The sequence below is a fragment of the Gymnodraco acuticeps genome, unplaced genomic scaffold (assembly GCF_902827175.1).
Source record: "Gymnodraco acuticeps unplaced genomic scaffold, fGymAcu1.1, whole genome shotgun sequence".
NCBI lineage: Eukaryota > Metazoa > Chordata > Actinopteri > Perciformes > Bathydraconidae > Gymnodraco > Gymnodraco acuticeps.
In genome coordinates, this window is record NW_022992001.1 from 1,125,087 (window position 1) to 1,153,071 (window position 27,985).

Consider the following 27,985-nt stretch of genomic DNA (forward strand, 5'->3'; position numbering starts at 1 on the left):
ATCCTTACAAGTTGTACCTCGTTGTAAAGGTGACTAATCAGGCTTTGCAACGATATAAAATACAATACCAATTGGTATTATTAAAGGGGAGGAATAATCGACCAAAATAACCTTTCCAAACTTTTTTTGAGGAGTTTATATATATATATTAGGGCTGTCAAGTTAACGCGTTAATAACGCGTTAACACAAAAAACAATTAACGCATGTGTATTTTTTTTTCTCGGCCGCCACGTAGTTTCAGAGCGCATCGAGTTTAAAATACCATTTACAAGCTGATGCTGACAGCCCCGCTCCTGCCGCCCGCTTGTGGCAGACCACACTTCCACGCTCACCGGCAGGCACCGACTGGCTGTTGGGAGGACCGGGAGGGTGTGTGTATGTGTGGCCCGAGCGAGCGAGAGAGAAACCTTACGTGCATTGTTGTTGTTAGCATCTGGTGCTAGCTACTGTAGCTGCGCTAACGGATATAAGGAGCTGTTTAAATGAAAACAGAGGAGCGACATTTCGCCGACAACTGTGCCGAGCACTTGACTTTATGCAGGTAGCCAGACAGTGGGACATTGTACGAAAAGTCAGCACACTCAGCACGGATAGTGCGCAACATGATTGCAGCGTCCAGGCAGCTCCCGTTCGAGCATACTGTATGCCTTGAGTTGCACATAGCTCCAACGATCCATCACACACACACACACACACACACACACACACACACACACACACACACACACACACACACACACACACACACACACACACACACATTAGGTTCCAGGTTGAATTGAGGCGAATATTTGTAATGTTCAGAGGTTGTTGTGTTTAATATTCGTTGTTGTGGAAATATTTTCCAAGGCCCATAACTTTGACCCAGTGTATCAGTTCAAACTGTCCTGACTGAGCACAGGCACCTGTAACCTTGGCTGCTGTGCTCTCAGTGTTTTGTCTCCCTGTTCCTGCCTGTTGGCGTCAGCTGATAGAGGTGTTATCATTCTATCTTGTTATGCAGCATGTTGATGATGCTCTCTGAACTAGCTAAATACATGGGTCTGGGGTAGAGTTCTTCAGAATTGACGTGGCAACTCTACCGTGAAGTAAGAACCTCTGACTCTTGGACTTGTGATGTGAATCCTCCGGCCGTTAACTCCAAATAAACCATCATGTGTTTGACATCAAAGCTACTGCTCTTCCCGTGTCTCCTTCCTGAGTCGGTGACTCCCACTGTATAGCTACACAGAAGTTTCCTCTACATTCATGAGAATATTTGTCATTGTTCAAATGATAATAAACATTTGCATAAAGCATATTTGTCCACTCATATGTTGATAAGAGTATTAAAAACTTGAAAAATATTCCTCTCAGGTACATTTAGAACAGATAAAAAATGTGCGATTAATTTGCGATTAACTATGGACAATCATGCGATTAATCGCGATTAAATATTTTAATCGACAGCCCTAATATATATTAGTGCTGGGCAACAATTATGTTTTTTAATCGAATGGTTTTCTGCTATTAATCGCATTGTTATGCCCAAAATGCCATAATGAGTTCAAAGGTGTAGTAGTAGAGTAGTTTGTTATAGAAAAACAAGTTACCCTCAGAGTCCAGCGATAAGAAAATGCAACTTTGCAGTGGTTAAAATAACTCTGGTTCTATCAAATCTGCCATCTGGAAGAGATTTAAAGTGTCCATGTAAGAGTCCGGTACCTTTCTCCATGTTTCTGTCCCCGCCAGTTCTCTTCTGTTTGGGTTCATGTGAGCGCTGCAGCAGTCTTGGGCTCACCCCAAATGCTCTCATTGGTTGAGACGCCCATCCTAAGCCAATACTGACCAACATCCCGCCCCTCATGTGACCCATGGTTTGTCAGTATGTGTATTCAGAGCCCGTGAGCAACGGACTTTCAGAAGAATTACATTCATTTAAAAAACTGTTAAAATAATTGTTATATAATTGCGATAATAACGCGTCTACTGTATTACACCTTTAGTGCACAGATTTTCAGAAAACACACATCACATCTGAGGGTTTGCAATGAGACACAGGAGCAGCATCCCCCCCCCCCACCCACCCATGTGTGTTTGTGCGTGTGCATATTGTGATTTGCATTGTTATTGGTGCTGTGTTGTACCCTATGAATGCCAATGTGTCCTAATGCATATCAACTCACTATCTCTGTTTATTGCCTCGTGGTCTATCTCTCTCATCCTGTTGTCTTTACCCATTTTCTCCTCTGTTGTCTCTCCATTCCTCGGCCTGGCCTCCCATCTCCTCCTCCTCCTCCTCCTCCTCCTCCTCCTCCTCCTCCCAACCCATACCCGCTGTTTCCTCCCTCTGCCAATCTCCCTCACACCACGCTCTGTCAGCGGGACTGAGAGATGAAAAGAGAGAGGGAGTGAGGGAATGATGGTGAATAAAGAGGTGGACTAAGAAACAGAGGCATTACGCCTGAGAAGGGAGTGATAAGGGAGATTGTGACTGACTGAGAGGTGAGATGAGAAAAGGAGGGAGAGAAAGATGAATAGCCAGATAAAACAAAGTATTCATGGAGGGAAAGACAGCTGGGATAGAGTAAAGGGTTGTTAATGAGCATTTGTGTGTGTGTGTAGAGCAGTGTTTCTCAAAGTGGGGGGCACAGAGGCATGACAGGAGGGGCGCCAGAGACCAGCAGGAAAAACATTTATGACAACAACAACAAAACTAAATTGTTATGACGTCGGCATGACCGGCGGAAGTTACACTTAGAAAGCTATGAGTGCGCTGTAGGACACAGGTGTGTACATTTTGAGGATGGAAGGTCAATAAGCGGTGTCAGGGGTGCTTAGGGGGTGCTGCAGGTCCCCCTAGGATACCCATAGCACCCCCTAAGCACCCCCAAGAAATGTATGTCTTTTTAATTTCTATGTGTGAAATTCATAATTTGAAAAATGAATGATTCGAAAATAATATGCTACAGTACAGTACAAGTACGTCTGGGTCTCTGTGTGTGTGTCGAACGAGCCATTTTGTGTGCGTGCGCACAAAATGGTACCGGAGATTGTTGTTGTTAGCATCTGGTGCTAGCTAGCTACGCTAACGGATATAAGGAACTTTTTCAACAACAAGGTGGAGGAGAGTCCTCTCCTGTCAGACTGAGAGAGTCCTTTACCTCAGCTCAGTGAGGTAAAGGACTCTCTCAGTGTTTAGATTACCCACTGAGATTAGTTATCTCAGTGGGTCTGAATCGGTTTGGTCACCATTAATGTAAACAATTATTTCCGAGGCACACGTTTATATGATCATTATAGGTATAAAAAAACAAGAAAATATAGGATAAACAGTATTGAAATACTATGACAGTAAAACAAGAATACAGTTTAAAAGTGGAGTGATTTGTCGGAACCCCTGCCCTAGAGGATGTGAGGTCCACTCACCACCTATAAAAATAGCACTTGACCCCTGCTTACACCTATATGCCGTGAGCTGATTATCGAGCCTTCATTGTAACAGTCGCGGGTACACTGTGTATTTGCGTGGGGATTGTTGCAGTAGAGAATTCCTCTGTAGCGACCGGTACATTAATGGGAAACCCTAAATGATTGAGCACCCTCTATGAAAAGTCAAGCTACCCCACAGCACCCCCAAAATAAATCTCTGGGGCCGCCACTGAGCCAGCAACCCCGTTTTGAAGAAATGTGCAGTGCAAAGCAGGCTCATTGCAGACACTAATGCTGTGATGATAAGACACACTTTGCCAAATATCAGCATTTTCTTTCTTTTCATGTCTTTGCACAGATTGCAAAGTGGCAAAGTATTATAACTTATTGTTCTAGCAAAGGGATTGCACAATTGTATTATGTATTTATTGTTTTGAGCACACAGACTTATGGAGCATTGTTTTATTATCACTGTTCTAGCAAAGGAATGCTCACGTTCATATTGATGTATTTTAATAAATGTTAACTTGGCCCATTACGTGACTATTCGTGTTGGGGGGGCCCGACTTTTTTTTGTTCTCCAAAGAGGGGACTGACGGAAAAAGTTTCTGAACCACTGGTGTAGGGAGTGACAGTCAACATGAGACAGAATGGCAAGTGACAGCCTCTGCAGGACTGAGTGAGCACTCATTCTGTGTCCCTCCATATTTGCCTGTTTGTTTCTTACTCTCCTTACGTACACATTCATCTCCACTCCACAGCATGCTCAAATGCTGCACTTACACTGTTTCATTTCCAACCATTACAACACATTGAGCAATAGATACATGCAGAACTCCTTACGCCTCTGCATGGATGTGTGCAAACTGATGCTGCATTTGGAATTTAGAGTGCAGTGCCTGTCAGAATCATAGGTCAGAATACACTTCGGAAGAAAGTTGAGGTTTAGAGTAACAGACACACATAGAGAACTGTAAAATGCAGTTTTCATTTAAAGGGCGATGCAGCTTTCTGTCCGGGGCACCAGGCACCTTTTACTGTAAAGGTATAGATACATTTGCAACATGTTTAACACAAATAAACACATTCATCTTTATTCTATAACCAGACACGTAATGGCCCTGACTTTAAATCCCTGCTCCAAAAACACTTGATGCTTCATTTCCCATCATGCAAGTTGATAGAATATTTCTTGTTGTTCAACATGCTTTGTAAATGCCTATATCTTTCAAACTCCAAACTTCCAATGTTCTGTTTAAAATCTGTAGATTTAAAATGTTTGACTACATAGGATTTACACAAATACACACATAAACATCCCACCCATAGACAAACTAACTGAGGACCTTACTCTAAAGGAGCGGGTATTAGTCCAATTAAAACAGGTAAGTAGTCCAAGTAAGTCAAATAAGGTCTTCAGAAATGTGTTGGATGCAGTTATGAATTTTAAATATATATATATTGATATACAGTATAGCAGATGGGAATTTAACTTCCACATCTTATTAATGTACACGAAAGGTACATTTATATTTTCTTAAGACACATACACAGAAGAAATGAAACCACATTTTAAGCTAGGAGTCAATTGAGTCTGTATATGCCGACTTCATTTGATTTGCTTTCATTCATTTGATACCATCCCAAGCTTTTTAAGACATTACTTTCGGCTTCTAATAACATATATAATCAAATGACATATTTGTTCAAACTTTGGATATAATGCAAAAGAAAAAAGTAGTGTAAGTTGCAGCCCAAATTCAGAATTAGATGCAAACTCTTAATCTGGTTCATTTTGTTGCAGTGTGTTCCTCCTTTAAAGGATTTGAAACTTTCTCTCAAAAATAATACATTCCTGATTATGTATCCCACTATTAATCATATATCTCTTTTCTTTCTATTTCTAGATGACTTATTACCTTTAGAAGTGTAACGCCTTACCCATCTCACTTCTTCTCTCTTGCTCAGTGGCCCCTGACAGCCACATTCAGTTTCTCCTCCTCCTGTGCTTTGTACTGTCGTTCATCATTAGTGTCATTCACTTCCTCCTTCCACATGGCACAACATCTGTTTGGGAGTGTTGAACTTGCCTTGTTAAAAAGTGTTCCGATAAACCCTGCGATGAGAAGCCTGGAAGCAGTTTCACCTCTTTAGTCTGGTGTCAATTTACATGCATGATAACATGTTGGAATGATCCTTTAATCATTTGTTTTAAAAACCTTTCTAACAGACCTGCCGTTGCAAGAAAAGCACAGGTGCAAGTAATAACACAAACCATGGAATCACTCAATGTAGGTGTCCCAGTAACCAATCCCAATGAGCCTGCATGCACCACAACAGAGTGTTGTATCCTAATTGTTATGCAGTGCTAATTAGCGTTATTAGGTGCACCTGTGATCTTTGACACGTCTAAATAGCTGCTGTGAAAAAGCTCTGTAGCTCATTAAAGGGTGCAGGTTAAAAGGTTGTAATGTCATGTTAGTAAATAGGAATTCCAGACAGTAAACTAAATATATCTCATTATTAGCAAGACAGTAAACAGACCTAGTGCTAAGTGTGGACTGGTACCTGGGAAAGAGGCTAGTTCCTCTATTGAGCCAATTTGAGTGTCCATTTGAGGGTTACTTTAAACATTTATTCTGCTGGTTACATGGAACACATTGTAATCAGTAACCTTACTATCACAAATAAAAATAAAACATATTTTCAAAGAAAGATTTAAAGTAGCCTAAATGAAAACCAAAATGAAAATGCAGGCAGTACATCCAGCTATAATAAATGTGTTTTTATTTTAAAATGTATTGTAACTCCTGCTTGTTATCCCCATTTTTTTTTTTTTTAATAATCTGATTCAGCATTTATATTCACTCCAAGGGAATACGGTTACCTTTCTTTAGTGTTCTGATTACGTAATACAGTAACTACATATAACAGCATGACGTGATCAGGAAACTCAACTATTTGTTATTTCCCAAGCCTTTCACTGAGATGATATGGACAATCTAAGAGGAGGACCAACCAAGCCAATTATTTCCAGAATTTCTGCGACACTGCTGTCCAATTGTGCCCTCCAAAGATGAATCTTGCTCCTGTTCATTGTACTTATTCAAGAGCAAGTATGTCTTTACCTATGTAGGGGTCCCAGCCCGAGCTGGCAAGGTCCATCAAAGCTGTATGACCTACCCTGCAGCTCTGACGAAATCTGTCATTTAGATTAGCTTGATAGCCCTGTGTCCGCATAGGGTCTCTTTCTGGCATAAAGGCTCTGGAAGGGTGCCGGGCAGAGCCTCATCCATTTCATTAAAAAACGCTCCCAGCTCTCAGCAAGCAACATCTAGTGTTGGCCCGCCCCATCTGCTCAAGCAAATGGGCTTTTTGTTCTTTGTTATTGTGAGTTTTTGTCTGACATTTAAGAACAGTGTAAATGTCAGAAGGCCAAAAAAACATGCTGCTTCTTCATTTTTCAAATTGACATCACCAACGCTTTTATGAAAAGTGTGTATATACATGTATATATATGATATATTTTTAACTAAAAATATTCTGAGGATCCCCACAAAAGAAAAAAGATGCTAGTTGCGACACTCTTTCTCAAGGTGGCACCATGCCACAACATGTGCTCTTAAAGGTGGGGTAGGTAAGTTTGAGAAACCGGCTCGAGATACACTTTTTGTTATATTCCATGGAATGCTCTTAACATCCCGATAGCAATGAATATCTGAAGTGCTTTCACCAGTCTGCTGACGTCATGTGCGCGTTCGTGTGTGTTGGAGGAGGTGCTCTGTAAGGAAGTCTGAAGGAAGGGGCGGATTCTTTTCGGCTGTGTACTTTCACATTTTAGTGCACTCGAGCCGGTTTCTGAAACGTACCTACCCCACCTTTAACTCATTGGAAATGTTTGAAAAAGACGCTTTGACAAAAAAGATGACGCTAAGTTCACACAGGTCCCTAATGGAATGCAAGCAGTCTCTGCCTGCTTTAATGTCTCAGGGTTCACAGAGTCGAAGCCCTGAACACATAGGAAACCATCAAGTAGATCTCAATGGTTTCCTTATAGATGTAAATGAGGCGCAAAGTAATTTATGATCCAGTCGACATCACTTAAACTGGGAGAGCTTTGTGAAGTGTGTGTATGTGCGTGTCTTTGCATGACGTGCCGGGAATCTGAACCTGGTGCACTGAAGTGCCTGTGCTTTGAAGAGCTGCTGTGTTGATTTGGGAGGCTCTGTCCCTGCTTGTAACTTGGATGAAGACTGCATGGCATCATGCGGATTAGAATTAAAAGCCATGAACATCAGCAGAGAAACGATTCTTCAAGTCATTTGACATTATTAAAAGGCATTTTGTGTGTGTTGCTTGGATGTTTGTTTGCTCGTAGGAAACAAGCAGGTGTTCCTGTGATCCAGCACACAACCGAAAAAAAAACTGGAACAATTTCTTTGTTGCCAAAAAACTGTGCTGTGTTCAAAGACGACTCCTGAACAAAACCATGGCATTCTGATGGAGTGCAAATATTAAAAATAGCACAGTTTTAGAAAACAAAGGACCCTGGTTCAATTCAACATTGTTGCAACTCAATCTTATTCTCTCTGTGTGTTTCTGGCAGATGGCAATGGCTACCAGGATCACCTCCTCCCTGTGTGTTTGGATCTCGCCTGTCAGCGCAGTGCCATCTACATGGCCAAGTCTGGCTCAAAAGAGGTACTTAACACACACAACCACACTTACAGTTGTGCTTAAAGTCATTCCAATGGATACGCTTGGTTTTCAGCACACTCTTCTATGAACTGCTCTTTACTATTCTACTCTACCATTCCTTATAACCCCACTGTGTACTTCTCTGCTCTCTGTTCTTACCTTTGGCTCAACTCTGTTAGCCTCTGGGACACTGCTTTGTTCTCTGTTACGGCCCGTCCACACTACAGCGTCGACAGCTTCAATCTGCCCATTCACTTTGAATGGGGTGACGTCACGTTGCCGCTTTTTTTCGCCGAACTGAATTGTGGGTAGCATAGCGGTCCGTCTCCGCCGGAGACGCCGGAGTAGCCAGCGCCAGCCAATCAAATCCCGTTTCGGAAAATCTGACAGCTCAAGCCGTAGCCAATCAAACCGCGTCTAAGCTGGGAGAGATATCCCGCCGTTCATTTCTATATTTCAAAAAAAGATGTGATTGGTTGTTGGTCGCGTTGCTCGCAAAAAATCCCCAAGCTTTCAGACACGCCCAGCTCCAAGATTTTCAAGATTTTTGAAAAGCTGCAGTGTGGACGTACCGTCACTGTCTTCTGATTAGTACAACACTTCTCTGTTCCACTGTCCTCTTTTCTAATAGTTCTTATAACATGCTCAGAGGAATCCAAATATCAGTTCTTGTAGGAGAGAGGACGCTCGTATTGTACCCCTCCATCCTCAATTACCTCTTCTTTTCTGCTGCAGTTTACCCCTGCCTTTGCTACTCGATTTGACTCAACTTTTTGTTGTTGTGGGTGAACAAAGGTTGTAGACAGTGCCAACTAACTGTTGCTTTTGTATGATAATTATCTGCAAGTTGTGCCAATACTAGAAGGTGGAATTAAAGGGGCCCTATTGTTTTTTGGGGCATTTTCCCTTTCCTGTAGTGTGCTATATAGGTTTGTGTGCATGCCAATGTTACCAAAGTTCCCTCTAGGATACATTTCTCTCACACACAATCCTCCCCTGCCTGGAACGCCTCCATTGGACTTAATGTTGAAACATAATGACATCACTATTGTGCTGCTATTGGCTAGCACTCCAACACAGTGTAAGTGATAGGGTGTTTACCAGTCAGAGGGTCAGTGGTTCAATCTTGTGTTCCTGAAGTCAACATGCCAAAGTGTTCTCGGGCAAGACATCCCAGATTGATCCAGTAATATCTATGTAATTGAATGTTAGTTTCTTTTGAGGAAAAGCTTGCAGTCCTCGATGATGAAAAGAGCAAACCGTGGGATTTGTACGTGTGTTTGCCAGTTTGCTCAGCTGAGAATCACACATATATTCTGAGGTGCTACTGTCTGTAGACGCAAACAGAATGGAAACGGACCTGGAACTAAAAGGGAGTTGAGCCGAGTTAAGTCAGTGGAAAGTCTTAGAGGTTTGCAATTACTCTCATGACCAGGACCAAAGATGTCCCTTAGAGGAGATGTTGTAGTTCAAAACATATAGCTAATGCCATTTTGTTCTGGCCTTTATCTTCTTTATGTTATTAATGCCTTATTAGTTTTCTTCTCTGAAGCCAGCCTCTCCAGTGGCTCCATTGTGATGCCAGATCCGATCAGATCAGTGAGTCACTTGGTTTGCAAAGCCTTGGAAGATGGAAGTTACACATTTGCACACACAAACACATTCAATCCCATCCCATATATACGACACACAGAAGCGTGTGCACGGAACATGCTCACAAACAGTTCTTACACTCTTATTAACACACATCATCTCCTCCACCACCACCTACGTAGCATCTTGTGTGATTCCTTTCAGTCACATCCTACCAGTTGGCAAGAGCTTTTCCTTCGTCTGCCACTAGAGAACAAGCTTCCTCTTTTGATTCAATCCAAAATAGAAATATTACAGGCTTATCTGCATGTCCGCCCCCACACACACAAAAGACACGCACACACAGACACACAGCTGCGCACTCCCTGTGGACATGCTTTCTATTGTTTGCCTGTCAGCAGCAAAACAAAAATAAGATTGAAGGAAGAAGTGAAAGGAGGAGTGTTGAAGGAAGGGAGTGGGGGGGCAGAGAGAGGAGGACTTATCTGCACTGATGGATGAAGTGAACACATGTTGTGTTTCTTGTCACTTTGTGTTTGAGAGACAGTCATCACTGTCGAATAGTAAGGGATGGGTTAGGAGGAAACCAGGCTCTATCTAAGCGTCTCATGCTTTCATGGAGTGGGGATAATAATACTCCATCAAAATGTTAACCTTCTTCAACAGAAGCCTACGGAGGGCCAGAAGGAACATGTATGGGGAAACAAATCAGGAGCATAAATAGGGGGGAGGGTATATTTGGAAAATAAATGTTTTCATTATGGTCAATATCAAAGTTCTTCTACCCCCAGTGCTTTTTAAAAGGTTCTTTTCTGAAGCTAGCAACCAATCTCCTAATAATGAAATAGTGTTCTGGCGACAAGAAGTGAGGTGGAGTGACCGCAGGGTGCACTAGCTAATTCTTGTCCGAATTGTGGTCTGATGATCGATGAATTCACGAATATTACCCTACATTTCTAACATTTTGTATAACTCAGGTCTATGTTGAACAAGCAGTGCGCTTGGGACTTGAATGTGAGGAGAGGATTGGACATTGCTACCGGTCATCTTGCAAAACTAAATAACATATGGAGTAGCAAGAACCTTTTCATTCCACAAAAAAACAGAGGCACTCACTGACTCGGTCATTGCAATGTACGGATGGGAAACCTGGACATTCAACACAAATACCGAAAGGGGTGGCATGGAAAACATGTAAAACAGGAGAGACAGACACTGGCAGGGGTTCTTGAAACACTGACGAAAACTGCTAGAAAGGTACAGTGGTTAACAAGAACAAACAGGTAGCAAATACAATCATGCATGGTGCAGTTGAGGAAGATGATGTTCAGGAATGGCTGAAAGATATAAAGAGGTGGACAATCAAAGCGGTGGTGGAGTGCAAGAGGCTGGAGGAAGATCGGACTATTTGGAGACGGGTGGCGATTGTCATCAAACGGCTGTGGGGCTATGAGACTTACCTAACCTGACCCGACATTGCTTTTTTCCAAAATAGTAGCTGTGACGGGGACTGAATTCTAGAAGGTTTTGCGATATCTCATGTGTTATTTCTTTTTTTTAAACCTTTGATTTGACCTTTTCCTTTTCATGTCCCTTCCAGGGCTCTGTAGTAGCATATGCACATGCACATACACGTGCAGATGATATTTCTATCTACATCGCAGTATTGATGTGATGTGTTTATCATTATTTGTCGTATAAACACTCTTACACTACATGTAGGTGTATGTGTGTGGGTGTGTGGTTTCATTACTGTGTAGCAGCTAGTAGCAGAAGTGTCCCTTAGGGGAATCTGCCCACTGACAATAACAGAGAAGGTGGAGGCAAAAGAAGGGGGAAGAAGGGATAACATGGAGAGAAATGGAATGAGCCTGATGTATAAAAAGAGGGAAATTGGACCAAAGGCGGGAAGAAGAAGGAGGCAAACGAGTATTGGAAAAGGAAGAAAAGTAGTGTGAAAACGCTCTTTCTGTTGTCACTTAATCGCAAGTCTCCAATGTACATCCCACCAGGGGGATTGGGTGTGGGAGAAGCAGAAAAGATGAATGGAGAAACAATAGGACTAGTGATATGTATACAGGCAAAGACATGATGAGATGGCTTCGGGTGTGAATGGAGTCCCGCTGAGTAGCAACTGGTGTGTATCTATAGTTCATCTCCAAACAGCAAATCATTTTTTTTTCTTCCTGCGGTCTCAGCCCCAGCTCTGCCTCTACCTCTGCAGCAGCTCCAGGCCTTTAGTTCATCATTTTGAAAGAAACCGCATGGGGGCTTCCAACAATCTCTGCGCTTCATTCACTGTCGTTACACACACACACACACACACACACACACACACACACACACACACACACACACACACACACACACACACACACACACACACACACACACTGATCACATTTATTGTACTTTAGAGCTACTCCAACATTCTGTTAGACAATTGGATATTACTGCAGAGCATAATGTAATGGTGTGTCTGTGGGTGTTATACATATCAATGACTTTGAAACGGAAGGAAGCAAACAAAAATGGATTTAGCTGTTTTCTTTATTTGAAAGGAAAGCTCTCCTGAACATCGGAAAATATATGTGTACAATATTGTTGAAAGAAATCTCAATATCCTAAGTCTTGATGAAATGGCTTCACAAATACATAGTTACTAAACCACTGTTCAAAAATGTCAGATTTACACCGACCACCATGAACATTCTTTCACTGAATATTTCTTAGACTTTTAATCATTAATTAAAGCATCCTGAAATTCCCCCATTGGGCTTACAAAGGTTTAAACAATCTTGTCTTATCTTGATTGACGTAATCAAGAGTATTTAGTGCTTGAATTACATTACAACATGCTCAAAAGTACAACATTTCTCCAAACATAGAATTAAGTCATGAACAAGTAGTAGACAGAGCACATTTGCATACTGTGTTGATTACGTAATTTTATTTCCAGGCATTCTTTAATGTATTTCAATATCTTTCTCCCATACAGTACACACAGTTGTTTTAGTTGAAATGAACTAAACGGTTATCTTTCCATCCATCTATCATATTTTATAATATATATATTTCAGGTTCTCTTGCCTATACCTAGAAAATACAGTGAATTCAATATCTACAATAAAGAATACCTCCTACAACATTATTAAGAATAAACTAAACTTCTTATTGTTGTGTATATACTTCTGTGCACATTCCTTTGTGTAAAGTTAACACACCCCTCAGACACACAAGCACAAACGCGGGACACAAAAACCGCCCCCATGAAAATGGAACCAGCTACCTACTGCTGCACAGACGCTGTTAGGGCAGTCAGTGTGAGCCAGACAGCCTCCTCCCAGTCAGTGTAGTCCGCTGGCCAGTCAGTGGTCAAAGAGGTGACACTGACAGCAGGTAGCACTGTCCCCACCCTGCCCAGCTGACACAGAGACATATGGTCTCGCTGCATCTCTGGCTCCTTCTCTGGCTCCTTCTCTGACTCCATTTTACTGGGGGAAAAACTATGACCTCAGTTACACCTTCTAATAAAAAGCCATCTGTCGCTGCGATCGAATATTAAAAATCAGGTCCCATTTATTTTCCTAGACAATTTTCCGTAACCTCAATGAAATATGTCATGGGGTAAAGGGAAAATGGGAAGAAAAATTCAATCGTGCCGCATGAGAGTCCAACCCCACTGTCACTGAGCAACGTAACTATGATGTGCCAGTGAATGTTGTTGATATGTGTGAAAACTACAATTATGGACTCATAAAAGTGCATATAGATACTTCACCCATTTCTTATGGTGTTGTTTCATGCAGTCTTTATGAATGTTGGAAACAGTGAAAAATCAACAATTGAAATTCCATGTTATACAATATATGATTTACTTCTTAGGTCTTTTAAATGTACTACAGTGCATACTTAAAATATCCAAAAAAAACGTTTAAACAAACACCATGAAATGTTGACTTTATGGATCATTTGACAGTAATAAGAATATTGTTCATAGTTCACATTTTGGTTTACCCAAGCTTTAGAAAATGCAAAACATATAAGCATTTTACCACGGTATGGCACAAGACGAAAAAGGCTAAATAAGCACCGTTACTTACATGATCCGCTAATGTCCATCACAGGCGGTTCTTTCTCTAAACAGCCGAATGGTGCGACACTTAAAAGGTTGTGGCCATAGGGAAACACTAAACAGCATTATCTCCTTTCATTACTTAGAGAATGGTCCAGTATATCATATGTTAAATGAGATATTAATGTAAGCATTGAAGCTTAGTCCAATCATCTAGAACAGGGGTGGGGAATCTTTTTCCTTCTCAAGGGCCATTTCAATTTTTACAACATCCTCCGAGGACCGTACAAATGATTGAACTCAACCTCTGCTTAAAAATACTAAAATCACAGCCCATTCAATGTATTTAGTTTCCTATCCATGTGGACATGATTTAAGTGGGGGGGGGGGACCTAACCTCCTCTAGGGGGGTCCGGGGGCATGCTCCACATTTTTAAATGTTGAAGTTCAAAGCATCAATCTGGTGCACTTTGAGAGCAACATTAAGAGCTCTATGGATACATCTCTCAACACCAGATGAAACAGAACTGTAAGCAGATTTTATTTTTCTTTATGGATATTTTACAAATCACTCTCCTTTCAAACTGTATTCTTCTTTATTAATAACAACTTGTTTTACTGTCATATAGTATTTTATACCTGTTTACTTTATTCTCTTATTGTTTTATAACTATAATGATCATATAAAGATGTGCCTTTACCTCACTGGTTGGAGAAAAAGCTTCTTATATTCGTTAGCATAGCTAGCTAACCAGATGCTAATAACAACAAAGTTATTGACTGTATGATCAGTATGACAGATGAACAGATCGCCACTGGGCTTTCAACTAAAGACACAGCCACGCAAAAACTGCGGCATGTGTATGGCTCCTTATGGGTACTGCCCTACAGTCTATGGTACTGCCATTGTCAGCACTACACCCCTGTCAGACGAGACATATATGTTGTGTTCAAGGACCCTGACCGTGGCCAGGAAAAACAGGCACTCACTTGTTTAAGCACTTCGAGATTTGTCTTGGCAGATGAGAAGCGCTATATAAATTAAATGTATTTATTTTATTTATTATTTTATTTTGTTGCGGTCTAGATTTCTTTAATTATTTTTTTTGCGTGTGTTTATTGATTACCTCGAGGGCCGTATCAAATGGTCTTGCGGACCGTATACGGCCCGGAGGGTGGAGGTTCCCCACCCCTGATCTAGAACATTTCAACAGCGCTTATCATTGCTGCCACATTGGTACTTCCAGGTCATTTAGCTTTAGTAGGCTAAAAAGACTTTTCGATCACAACGTATACCTGGGTACTTTGGATGAATACATGTCAGTGCAAGGTGCAATTGAACTCCATAGCAAAGGAGTTGCAGAATAATACTCAAAATAGTTACAGTATAAAGGTTAAAAATATCACCATGTGTTTGTGGTACCACCACAGGAAGTTTGAACAATCATCACTATTTTATTAACCCTTACACAATATGTGCTTATGTCGGCAGTGGAAGTCTCCCATCGTCCCTAACTACACTGCATACTTAGTTAGAGAAGAGTACATTAAAATCAGAGTACAAACATAAAACCACAGGATGTATATACAATTAGGTTAGTTACTTAAATTGTGCTCAGTGAAGCCACTCTTAATTTTTGCAAATGGGTAATCATACACTTACTTTCTACATTGCACACTAATGAGATTTGGCAAGTGAATCTTAATGACTGGATTAAATCCATGGACAGCTGCGTCAATGTGGACACGCACTTGAAGACCTGTATGGGAAAACAAAGAGATGATGACAGAATTGAGGAAGACACGCTTGTCAACACAGTTGATGTGAGCAACACACAGAACGTTCGATTTTGGAAACTGGACACTAAATATTGAGCTTTTGCAGGGGTTTTGAAACTAAGGCTCTCCTACTGAATAACGAAAGCATGGATTCAAAAGGATTAAAGCAACGAAGACAAGTACGATAGGGCTTTGGTATTTAAGAATTCTTACAGAAAATCTGCTGCTTGTAATTAACTGTTAAAATATTGAAGTTAGGTGATTGATAAATATTTATAAGGATAGACTATTTTAGACATTGTATCCCCTAAAATGCCCTTACTCAACGCCACAATCAAAATTGCTCATGTGTATAGCAATACATGCATAACTTTTACTTTGCCTGTTCAGTCCCAAGTTACATGTTACTTGTGAGACGCTTTTATCCAAAGCGACTTACACACTCAGTACTGTGGACAATCCCCACAGGAGCACTTTGGGGTGAAGTGTCTCAGGGACACAACGACATGCTGACTGCAGTGGGGTTTGAATCTGTGAACCCCTGATTCCAAGTCCAGCACACTACCCACTGAGCCACAGCGTCCCTCCCATGCTGTCTTTTAGTGCATGTTCTAATGTGATAAGTATTAGTCATTATATTGCTGGCCTCATAAAAGCCTCTGCTTCATTACACACCTGTTTTTGTTTTGTATTTTTAAAACATTGTATTGCCTAAGGCAGCCTTGTTGTCTTTCGATGTTACTAGCACCTCTCCACATCACCCTGTAAACCCCCCCCCCCCCACACCTCCACCACAGGCCGCCCACATTTTAATTTCTTGGCCTAATGAAGCGGGAGCCCTCACCGCCAAGTTGAATCAATGGGAGTCTGCAAGCATGCCTCCGCTTTTTCTCTTTATTCATCAGCAAAGCCAGGAGAGCGATTTTATGTCGGGAGCTCCGTGCTCGTGCCCCTCCCTGTATCTATGTGCGTTTCTATACTCGCACTTCCATTTTGTGTGTATGCATGCAAGTGTGTGCACAATAAGCTGTCTGTACACGGCCGTGTTTTCCATCGCTGTTTGATAAAGAGCTATTTGTATGTGGGATCCATCCCCTCACTACCATTAAAGGTATCAGATTACCTCCCGAGCACAAATCCCATCATCGACTTCATCTCCATTAACTAGGTCATTTTGATGTCTGCCGCAACACACAAAGACAACCACACACACACACGCACACACACACACACACACACACACACACACACACACACACACACACACACACACACACAAACATACAATTCAGTGTTAATATGTTGACATTTGAACCGACAATTGTCAGTATCGAGTTATGAAGACTAAGGAGCGCTCTGTTTGACTGGGAGGACGTTAGGCCGCAGATTAATGTATAAAGATATACACTTGACATTATTCAAATACGCTGTTATATTTAGTGATTAAATGTCAAAAACTTCCACTGCCACAGGGTAGGAGTAACCTTGTGATTTATGTAAAGAGTGCCTCTGTCAGGTCGGCTATTTATCGTAACATCTCAAATTAAAAAAAATCATTTGATCTAATGAATATCTTCACAGAGGCCCTTATGATTTCCTCCAAATTCCCAACACAATACTGCGGAGCAATAAAACAATCACAGTGGAAAGGCTGTCTTATCTTGCTGAGGAAGAAATGACGTACGTTATCGTTCTGTTAAGAAAGACCAATCCCAATTGCGTTGGGCTTTTTAATATCGTCTGCTAATTTACCACAATTACTATGAATCTTTCATCATCTGCTCTTGTTCTGCCATATGCTCCCGTAATATGATAATCACATATCCATGTTATAAGGATTGAAAAACACAATCAAGTTTATTACCAGGAAACCATATAATGTATAAATAACAGCGGGAGAGCCATGATAATGAAACGCTTGTGTTTGTTTCGAGTCGAACAAGTTGAATGAATTAATAATAAGGCAGGTTCAATCTTGGGCTGATGATTTCTGCTTGTTTTGGAATCTATTCATCATATATTTGATGCATTGCATGCATACAAGTATATGCATACTAATTATAGTCTCCTCATTGTAGCGCCTCTGACACTTTCTTTATTTAACTTAATGTTACATTTAAAGTTGACAAGTTGAAAGGTGCTATATAAATAAACTTGCCTTGCCTAATGTCATCAACATCTTCCATCAAACTCTGCTCTTGTGCCATGCTGCCTTCAGGTAATGAATGCCTACTTATAGAATAAAATGGCTTTAATCAGCGGCAATCATGCCATCCCAGAGCCTCCAGACGTCTCTTTTACCTGATGACACGCAGACATTCTGAGTGTTTGTGTGCTTGCATTTCTGTGGTGTTGACGAGATGCTGTTAGTATTCTCCGTGCCGTTCCTCTCTCCTTCTTTTAATCAGCAAAAGAAAAGAAGCGAAGAACAGTTCACTGATTGCCTCAGGGCCTCTACCAGCACAGCGGTCTGCTGATAAGACCGGCGACCAGCAACTCTGTCCTAAGGGGGACGGCGAAAGGGACCCCAACATAAAGATAACTCACCAGTGAATTGATTTGCCTTCGGGACTAAATGCTAAGAAGAGGTTTGATGATGTAGCTGCCATTTGAAAACATGTGCGCATACTCTGAGAATAACTACTGACAGGCAATGGAATGTTTGCTAAAACCCATTATTAGATGAACGTCTTTCCCAATTTCAAACCAACTCATCCTGAATGGCAAGTGCATTAGTTATAACCATTAATCGACATGGACTTTGGATTCAAGCAACATATCTTTTGGTTAGTGTTAGGGTTAGAGTTATCTTATAAGCATTCATTTTAGATCACCATTTAGATTCACGTACACATTCATCCAAACTCCATCCACGCCTTTGATTTATCTCCTCTCTCATATCAACCAAGTCAATAAATGTCTTGACATTTCTACGTTGGCCCCCGGTGGGTTTTTTTAAACTGAGGAATAATGGTCCCCCCTCTGTAAATGGGTCCAAATGTGTTTGTGTGTTGGACAATATACCATTATATGCGTCAATGTCAAGCATTGTGTTTACCAGCAGCAGCCTCCCTGATTTAGCTTTCTCTCTCTCTCTTGAGTTCTCGCTGCCGGCCACCACAGTGGTTCTTTCCAGCACTCCCATCCTCTGAGCAGTGATAATCATAACCCAGCTTTACGCCCGCATATGGCAGGCAGGCAGCCTCTTAAAACACATTGCAACATCACTCAACGGTCATTTAATGAGGGCTTGACTAGGCGGCGGGGCATAGAAGCTCTGAGCTAACTCTTATCCACTGAAAAATATTGAACCTGGGTTTATCACTCCCCTGCTTTTAAAACACCATCTGTATTTAGAGGAGCGTAATTACTATCGCCCTCGACTCACTTCGGCACACTACAGCGAGACTCCAAGTGGGTTGCAAAATAAGAACCAAAACTACACTCTTTCTTATCAGTGCCTTAAAAAGGGGTTGTAGACTAAAAAGCAGAGAAAGGTTTGTGTGCCTGCCATGGCTTTCTATGTTCAATTTCTGGACTCAGCCTAGGTGTAAAAAACATTTATGATATCTATGATCATTTCAGTAAAATATTGTTTAGGGTAGAAGACCACATATTAAAATTGTCCCTCTGGTTGTACAGGTAGACCCCTTTTCTTTTAACCAATTACACGATTTATCTCATGCTTTCAGCCAATGCAAACTACTTAGACTTTAATACCGTAGACATGCCTACGGAGCAATTTGGGGTTTAGTGTCTTGCTCAAGGACACTTCGACATGTTGTTGAAATGGCGCAATTTCTATATTTTAAGTCAAAACAACTTCTTTACATTTGGTGTTGGTGTCAAACAGTGATTAGGCAAATACAATGAAACAAATAATTGAAAGTAGGTTGTTTTACCCGACTGTGAATGCAGACGGGAAAGGCAGGAATTATGTTTTTTTACATTTATTTTTTACTGTAATACTTTGCAGTTTAAACTTAAATGAAGCTGAATGAAACATGTTGTGGCTTTGGTTTGATTACCAGTAGGCTTATATGCTTTTTTTTTTTTCAATAGTTAATCAGATACCATCATTGCTTTATCATCATTGTGATTGTTTTATTTTGAAAGGTATTTTCTTTAGAAGATTAAAGATATTAGATTCAATGGCATCACTTGGCTACATCATGCACCATGCCTGCCACCCCTACAAACAGACCTCTACATCAGTACCTGTGTTCTCGTTCATGCACAGCTGGCTCAGATGAAACTCACATCAGTCACATCATAGCGTGTGCGATACATTTTAAACTAATCAGTGATAGGCCGTGGTTGTCTTTTTCAGACATGCTGGTCGTATTAAGAGCAATTAGAGGCCATTCTGGTGAGAGCGAGTGTCTCTCTGGTGACTCCCCCCTGCACCTGCTCTCTCTGTTTAACATTCATGAATAGTTTAAACCCCCAGCATCTGGCCTAACTCCTTCCTAGGATCCACACTCACTCACGCACACACACACACACACACACACACGCACACACACACACACACACACACACACACGCACACACACACACACACACGCACACACACACACACACACACACACACGCACACACACACACACACACACACACACACACACACACACACACACACACTATGGTTGACAAACTATGTTTTGTCTTCACCCTCTTTAAACTACCTAAAACCTAGATTTGCTTTCGTGCATTACCAATCCTTATCGGCCATATTTACCAATACCGATCGGCTATTTGGTTATATCGGATGACATATTGGCCTGGCTGATTCATCAAAAGGGTTAACAGACCCTAATCTTTCAATCATGTTTCCACTATTGCTTTAATTTGACAATAGCAATGTATTGAATGTAGCAATATTTCAAGTACATATCCAATACAAAAATAGCCCTATGATGATGGATTGTGTACAGTAGGTGTGTTTGTAGGAAGGCAAGATGTGTGTATGTACTGTAGTTTATTTAAAATGTTGAGCTGTACTAATGTGAAAGGGGCCCTGTCATGCTTGTTGGGGTTTTCCCTATCCTGTATGTGCTATATAGGTTTTTGTGCATGTAAATGGGACAGTTCCAACACATCTCTAAGCGGTTGACCAATCATAACAGAGCCGGCCAGCTAACCAATCAGAGCAGACTGGGCTCTGGTTTCAGACAGAGGGTGAAAAGAGGTGCTGCAGCACAGGCAGTATGAGAAAAGTAAAGAGCTTTTTGAACATTAAAGCATGGAGACAAACAAATATGAACCTGAAACTGATCATAATATGTCCTCTTTAAGTTGTTGTGTTTTTATGGAAAGTGTTAACTGTCGTTTTGGAAATGGCAGTTTGTGATTCCATTGAACTGTATTATGTTATACTGACTAGTGTTCAGCCACATTTATTTCAATATAGGTTAAATAGCCTCATATTGCAATACAGTTTAACTGCACCACAAACTACATGCAGCAACTAAAGCCTAGTTCAATAAACAACTCAATGAAACTTTTTCTTCAAAAAAAGACATTTATTCTAGTCTCTATAGACTAAAGGCAGCATTTATTGCAAAGCAGTTATTAGAATGCATTATAATTTTTTTAATCCCGGACTCGATTAAAAAAATTAATCTAATGAATTAGAGGCTTTGTAATTAATTAATCGAAATTAATCGCATTTTTAATCACATATAAATATTTGACCTGAGAACAGTGAGAAGCAATTTTTTTCACATGGATTTTAGTATACCATTAGGCGCATTCACACCGCAGTACTTTTCCCACAAAGGTTCATGAGAATTTAGTTCATGAGAAATATTTGAACCTGGGGGTGGATTAGGCAAATGAAGCCGCTGACGTCACTTCTTCTTCTTCTGCTTTGGGTTTACTGGCAGGCCGCAAACCACTTCACGGCGTATACTGCCGCCCAAAATCCCCGGCCGGAAGTTCCCGGAGTTGGGGACTGGCTTCAGTAGAAGCTGCTGGGAGTCCCAGCAGCCTTCCGAGTAAATCGCCAGAACGCCGACGCCTCCTCATCTCCACCGCTCCCATGTTTTATTTTGTGTTGCCATAAGTTAGTCTCTCTGCGTTTCTGCGCTGGGCTAATGCTAATAATGCTAATGCGAGGATAATAAAATGGCGGCTTCACAAAACTTTTTGGGAGTTTTACGGGGCGTGGTTTGTAATCCGCCCAGCCAATCAGAAATATAGCTATTTTCTCACAAGAGAGCCGTACGAAAGTCCCTGCTCTCTAGCAGCTCTCTGCTCTCTAGCAGGGACTTTCGTGGGGGTAAAAAGGTTCTCATGAACTAATTTTAGTACCGGCTCTTTTTGGTGTGAACGCGATAAAAGAGGCTAACGTCCACGCTAGCTGCTATATGTTTTGCATTGAGGTTATACTTGAGGCTTGATGTGCTGCGGTGATATGCGAATTCCTTTTTGCATAATTTGCACACAACCGTGCTCTTATCGACGCTTCCATCCGTCCGTTTTTTAAAACAACATTTCCCACTGTTGTTCACTGTGGTTTGTTGTTGTCTGAAGTCATGAACGTTAGTTGGTGCTCCAGTATAATCGGTACGCCTGAAACTCATCCAGTGAGAAACGTTCCGCGGTGCAAAAATAAGTGCGATTAAAATGCGTTAATTTTTTTAACGCGTTAATTTTTGTGTAATTAATTCATCTTAATTAACGCGTTAAAGTCCCGGCCCTAGTTTAAACACATAAAATAAGTGCATGTTCCACTTGTGGCAAGACTTGGACTGTGATAAGACTTTATTAGTCCAATAAAGACTGTAATTACTTGATTCATATTCTGTACCAGTGAGAAACAATTAATGTACCAACCTGAACATCCTGTACTGAACAGACAATACATGCTAATCACAGATTCCCGCCCGTGATGGTGTTTGAGTAAGGATTGGGGGGGAAATGCATTCAGTCACCAGCATTAAGTGGAAGAGAGACTTATGTAGTGACATAAACAGAGAGTCAAGGCTAAAACCATGCTACTGTGTCAATGCAGCTGCTAAGTGAAATCTCATTTATATAAAGCGGCAGAGGCGATTATGATCTCAGAGAGGCATTTAGAGTGTTTCCTTTCAAAACCATCAGTCAGTTGCAACATTACAGCAGGGCCCTATTACCTTGACATTTGAAATGTGTAGATGAGGGAAAGATGCCTTGTTGTTGTTGCATTTGGGTTCAAATAGTGGGAGGGCTTATTCAGTACCTGCGTCTGATGCTGAAGAGTAAGGCTTTAAAGGCAGGACTGCAGGCTATGAGCACTCGCAAAAACAATAATAACAAATCCAGCTCTGGTATATTATAAGACCAAGTGAAGTGGCAATTTGGTACAAATACAATTCAAACTGGTTTCTTTCATCATCTATTGCTCGTTTTAGATTAGTTCCATTTTTTGTGATTTGTCTTAGGGCAATATCCCCACACCATCGAGAGGAGTTGCTACATTGTATTACCAACATATGTGGTTTGCTTTTACCTCTAAAGTAAATGTGAAATGTTTTTCTGGAGTCAGTTTGCACTTATGTTTCTGTAGATTCAAATCAAAGACATGAGATTGCTATCACTTATGCAATTTAGGCAAAAACCTCAATCATATTACTATTTGACTTTAGTCATCAATTGACCATCAAGGAGTGATTTTGAAGTGCTCTAACTTTTCTGAAAGGCTTGCTCGGTTTGTGGTTAGCAATTTCAGTCCTCCGCACTATTGCCCTCATCCACTGAGGCAATCATTTGTTATTCATTTGAAATTGTTGTTATTTAGTATATCACCACTTTTGAACCCAACCCTGAATGCAAGAATGGTACAATTGGGTTTTTTCATACCACAGAAATGGCATGATAAACTTAGATAAGAAAATAGTAGGTTTGCATGCCTTTTTTGAGAAAGTCCCTTCCATGCTAACGTTTCTTCACTCCCTTCATCCAAAACCTTAGTTCCTAAGAGATCCAAGAATTTCAAATTCAGATCAAAGTCGTAAAATGTATGAGTAAAAATGGGATTGAGGGTGCTTGCTGGAAATGGACCGAACATCAGGATCGAGACCGCTTGAATGTGTTGGTCTCGGTTTGGTTTGGTTGGGCAAATAGTTTGTGGTGTGAACGCAAACAAACCAATTTGCCTATTCAAAAATCTATTTAGGAAATACATTTACATTTCATCTGCATAATGCCCTTAGACAACCTATTTATGCAAATCATGTTGTAGCAGTGATTAAACATATTCACATTAGCACAGATAGTTTCCCTTATTAATAGGTCAAAAGCTGTTAAATCTGCAGAGTAATTAATGTCTATCTTTTGGTTTATATTCATAACATGCAGTACATTTGCACTCTCATAATAATGCTTTTAATCAGTTACTTGTTTGTGCTCTCTTTTTGACAATGCAGACCATAAATATACACACCAGAAACACTAAAGGCCCGCAAAAATGCAATGAATTTCCCCGCGTGGGTCTAGGTGATGCATGATCAAAAATATCTGTCCAATCAAAGAGTCATCTGTAAGTCTGAATAACTTATTTGTAACGACTCAATGTTTGTTTTTACAAAGTCAGGGCAAACGGGAACCAGGCCGGAACTGGAATTCAACTATTTCGTTGTTTTCCCCTTGGTCAAGAAAAAAAAGATTGAGACCAACCCATCCAGGGTCACATAAAACAAATTAGGAATATCATGCATTGTTTTTATCTATAAGGAGCCCAGTTGCGATGTTCAGTCAGGCAACAAATAAAAAAACGTCATTGGAGATCGATGATGGGCGACTATATATAGTTGAATTAAAAGAAATAGGAGATCGATATCCTGTCAGTCTGCTGGTGGACAAGTGGCAGGCATCAGGCTAACACATAAACTGGGATTTCCTTGGCTCATCAGTGTTTTATATTTGAATGCAGCATCTACAGTCACTACTTTGACTTTTAACATTACAAGTGTTAACCTTATTAGCGTCACAATGTAGCTGGGATGAAGTGTTTCCCACAGACAAACGTGCATCGACTGACAGGGTCCCATTGATTACCCTGTCTGACCTCTCTGTGGAGGGCCTGAAGCCACAGATATTTTTCTTTCATCCCCCTTTTCTTTAAATAAAAGTTAAAAAAAACTGAACTTTGGATCATTTTGACGTATAATAAATGAAACAGCAACTTTTTCAGGGATGATCAAAATATATTTTTCGCTTGGTGCTCATTCTTTGTTTTCACTGGAAAGTGGACGGGGACTTTATTTTGCGTGGCAGTGAGGTTGTGTTGCTCTCATCTATGGAGGCAAAGTACCAGACCAGTACTTAATTGTACTTTTTCCCCCTCCTTGATTAAGGCAAAATAAACCGAACCACAGCTGCTTAAGCACTCTAAAATACTTTTTGAAATAGACTTCTCAACTACTGTTTTTATTTGTATCTTTTAACCTTCCTCCTGTCCTCCTCCCTTTCACCATCATTGCATCGAGGACTGTGTCGGCTTATTCTGATTCATGTCTTGTTCATTTCCTGATGTGTTGCAGTGGGTACCAGTGCTGTCGGACTTCAAGTCTAAGGACACGGTGTGGAGCTTTGTGCCACAGAAAGCAGGCCAACCCATGGCCCTGCACTTCGGGGACTACAACCTGGACGGCTTCCCCGATGCCCTGGTGGTCCTCCGCAACACCACTGACAGGTAGGAGAAATATCTTTTGTTGTGACTTGGGTTAGAAAGTCCACATAAATACACTATATAAATGCAGTCCATTTATTATTCACACACAGTTGCCTTTCTTCTCGCTCTAGGACCTTATTTGACATAATGTCTCGTAAATGATGCGATATTTTTGAAATGATTCCTTGCTTGGCAGGCGATCCTTTGGAATCCTTTCAAGTAGGTCCCTGAACTCCACTCCTGCTAATCGTTCCATTGCTTTGCCTCACTTCATTGATTCGGAAGCATGCAGTTTGAATGTCCACATCCATGAATTGAATATATTGTTTACAGTTGCACACAGATGGCGATTGCATTAGGACTTGGAAATATGTCACGAGAATCATTCAATTCAATAAAATCCTCTCAATTCGGGCGAAAACTCGCCTTATTCGCTGCCCACATTCCAATATGTCATGTAATATTATACTTTTGATGTGATTCTAGTAACTTGAAATTGAAATTGATTGGAACCGAATAACTCCAGATGCATACTCAAATGGCTTATGTAAATCTGTTTAGCGACAAATCGATGTTTTTTAAGACACCACAGAGAGAACGGATTTACTCATTAAATGACTGTGAAATTACTACTTGCACTGACATTTTCTCATGCTGGTAGAATAAAAAAAACATTGCTCCCATATTGATATTAATAATTAAATAAAGTAGAGCAGGGATAATGAAATATAATGATTTGCAACTAATTTGGGGAATATATTTTAATGCTGATACACATAGGCAACACATTATTGTATTAATATTTGTAATTGGTTCACAGTATACACCTGTTTAAGAATAAAATCCTCCTCATACCACAGAATATTTTCAAAGAACAGCAATTTACAAAAGGAGATTTGAAGTTGCTTGGCGTCTTGCAGTGCTCTACATCTTGAAAAAATAATGTTTGATTTAAATTGTCTCATTAATAAATCGTATCAGCTGGAGCATAACTTAAGGTGATTGCTGACACTTTACCAACAACAATGTAAACAGTCCTTGGATGCTGAAAACAGTATGGAGGGTTAATATGTTCTGCACGGAGCAAAGCGTATCTATAGCATTTTAATATAATAGAAAAACATTACCATCCAGTTTACCAAAGCGAGAACTGGGAGCAAAAAGACAGCTAAGGTGAGTGTGTTCTTCAGCTCGGTGAATGATAAGCCATTCCTTTTAAAAAGAAAATCACTGCAGCACGTGCTAGGACGTAAGCACCATGGACACTACGATGTGAATGTGTGTTGAAGGACCTATGTGGATTATCTGGCCTCAGCGATGAAGATAAGATAGCTGAAGGGTTCATGGTTATGTCTATGCATACTGATTGTTTCGTGTTTGTGTGTGTGGACACAGTAAGATGTTGGTTAGGAACTACAAAAGATTCACACACACAAACATGTGAACCCTACTTTCTTGTCCAAGCTCTATATAATCACCAGTAAGTCCTGTCGGGCTTAACTCTTTGCTGTCACCCTCATCTAGAAATGACTTCTGTCTCACCAGCTCTAATCACACCAGCTATACAGTAGTTCCTCTCTTTTTCCCTCCCTTTCTCCATTTTTCTTTAAGCCTGACTATTGTAATCCCACACTTGGCTATAGACGTCATCACGGTGTTTCCCAATACAATTTGACCCAAGCAGTAACACTTTAAACCACAGATTACAGAAGAGGGTCGTTCAAAGGTTATTTACTGGAAAATGACTAAGAATTTACATAGTTGAAATGATTGGTCAGTTGCTCGTTTTGTCTTACTCATTAAAACATCCCTATTTTAAAGCTTTATGTATGTATAAAGACAAAGCCAAAACCAACATACACGTGTCTCATAAACCATTTCTGAACACACAACTCTGTTCTGTTATTGGGCCGGAGGTTTGTTTGTAGTAGCAAAGCTTCTGTATTACTGAATGGCAGCGGAGCAGAGTTATAAATAGAAAAACTGAAAAAGAAATGGGCTTTCTTCCGTTTGGTGGCTGTTAACAGAACCTTAAGCGCTAATCCCATAGAGTGGTGCAGTTACATTACATTACATTGCATTTAGCTGACGCTTTCATCCAAAACGACTTACAATAAGTGCGTTCGACCAAGAAGATACAAACTTGAAGAAAACTGAATCATATAAGTACAACAGGTTTCATAGAGCAAAAACATTTCAAGTGCTACTCAACTGGCTTTAGATAAGCCAGTCCTTTATTAGTATACAAGTGCTTTGTTAGTAAATCTATCGCTCGAAATGGAGTCGAAAAAGATGAGTTTTCAGTCTGCGCCGGAAGATGTGCAAGCTTTCTGCTGTCCTGATGTCAATAGCCGCTTTCACACCGCAGGACTTGCCGTACTTTAGTGCCGGCACTAAAGTACCACGGCACTGAATCCGCCAGGGGGATAGTGCCAATCGCATTCACACCGCAGTACTTTCCCTGAGGCAAGATTACGCTGACGTCACTTCGTCTTCTTCTTCTCTGGGTTTACTGGCAGGCCGCAAAACCACTTCACGGCGAGTACAACAAAAAACGAGAGAAGAAGAACTACACGGGGGGAGGGGGTATAAAGCCCACCCGCTGTATGAGGCGTTTGTTTACTTTCCGACCTCAGACATGATGGAGTTCATAAGGGTAATTTACAAATAAAATACCCCATTATAACAATGGACTTTATCTTTATGTATTTATTATATATTACCCCCTATATATTACCTGATTTTGGAAAAGGACATTAACCCTTGTTTG

At 40.7% G+C, this 27,985-nt stretch overlaps 1 protein-coding gene across 1 annotated transcript in view; it reads left to right on the forward strand.

Moving 5' to 3' along the window:
• The window catches only part of itfg1 (integrin alpha FG-GAP repeat containing 1), a 223,170-nt gene that overhangs the window by 66,312 nt on the left and 128,873 nt on the right, over positions 1–27,985 (forward strand). Inside the window, exons 9-10 of the mRNA XM_034201274.1 lie at positions 8,019–8,113; positions 25,085–25,236. Of these exons, the coding sequence (XP_034057165.1) occupies positions 8,019–8,113; positions 25,085–25,236 (247 nt within the window). The remainder of the gene's footprint in view (positions 1–8,018; positions 8,114–25,084; positions 25,237–27,985) is intronic.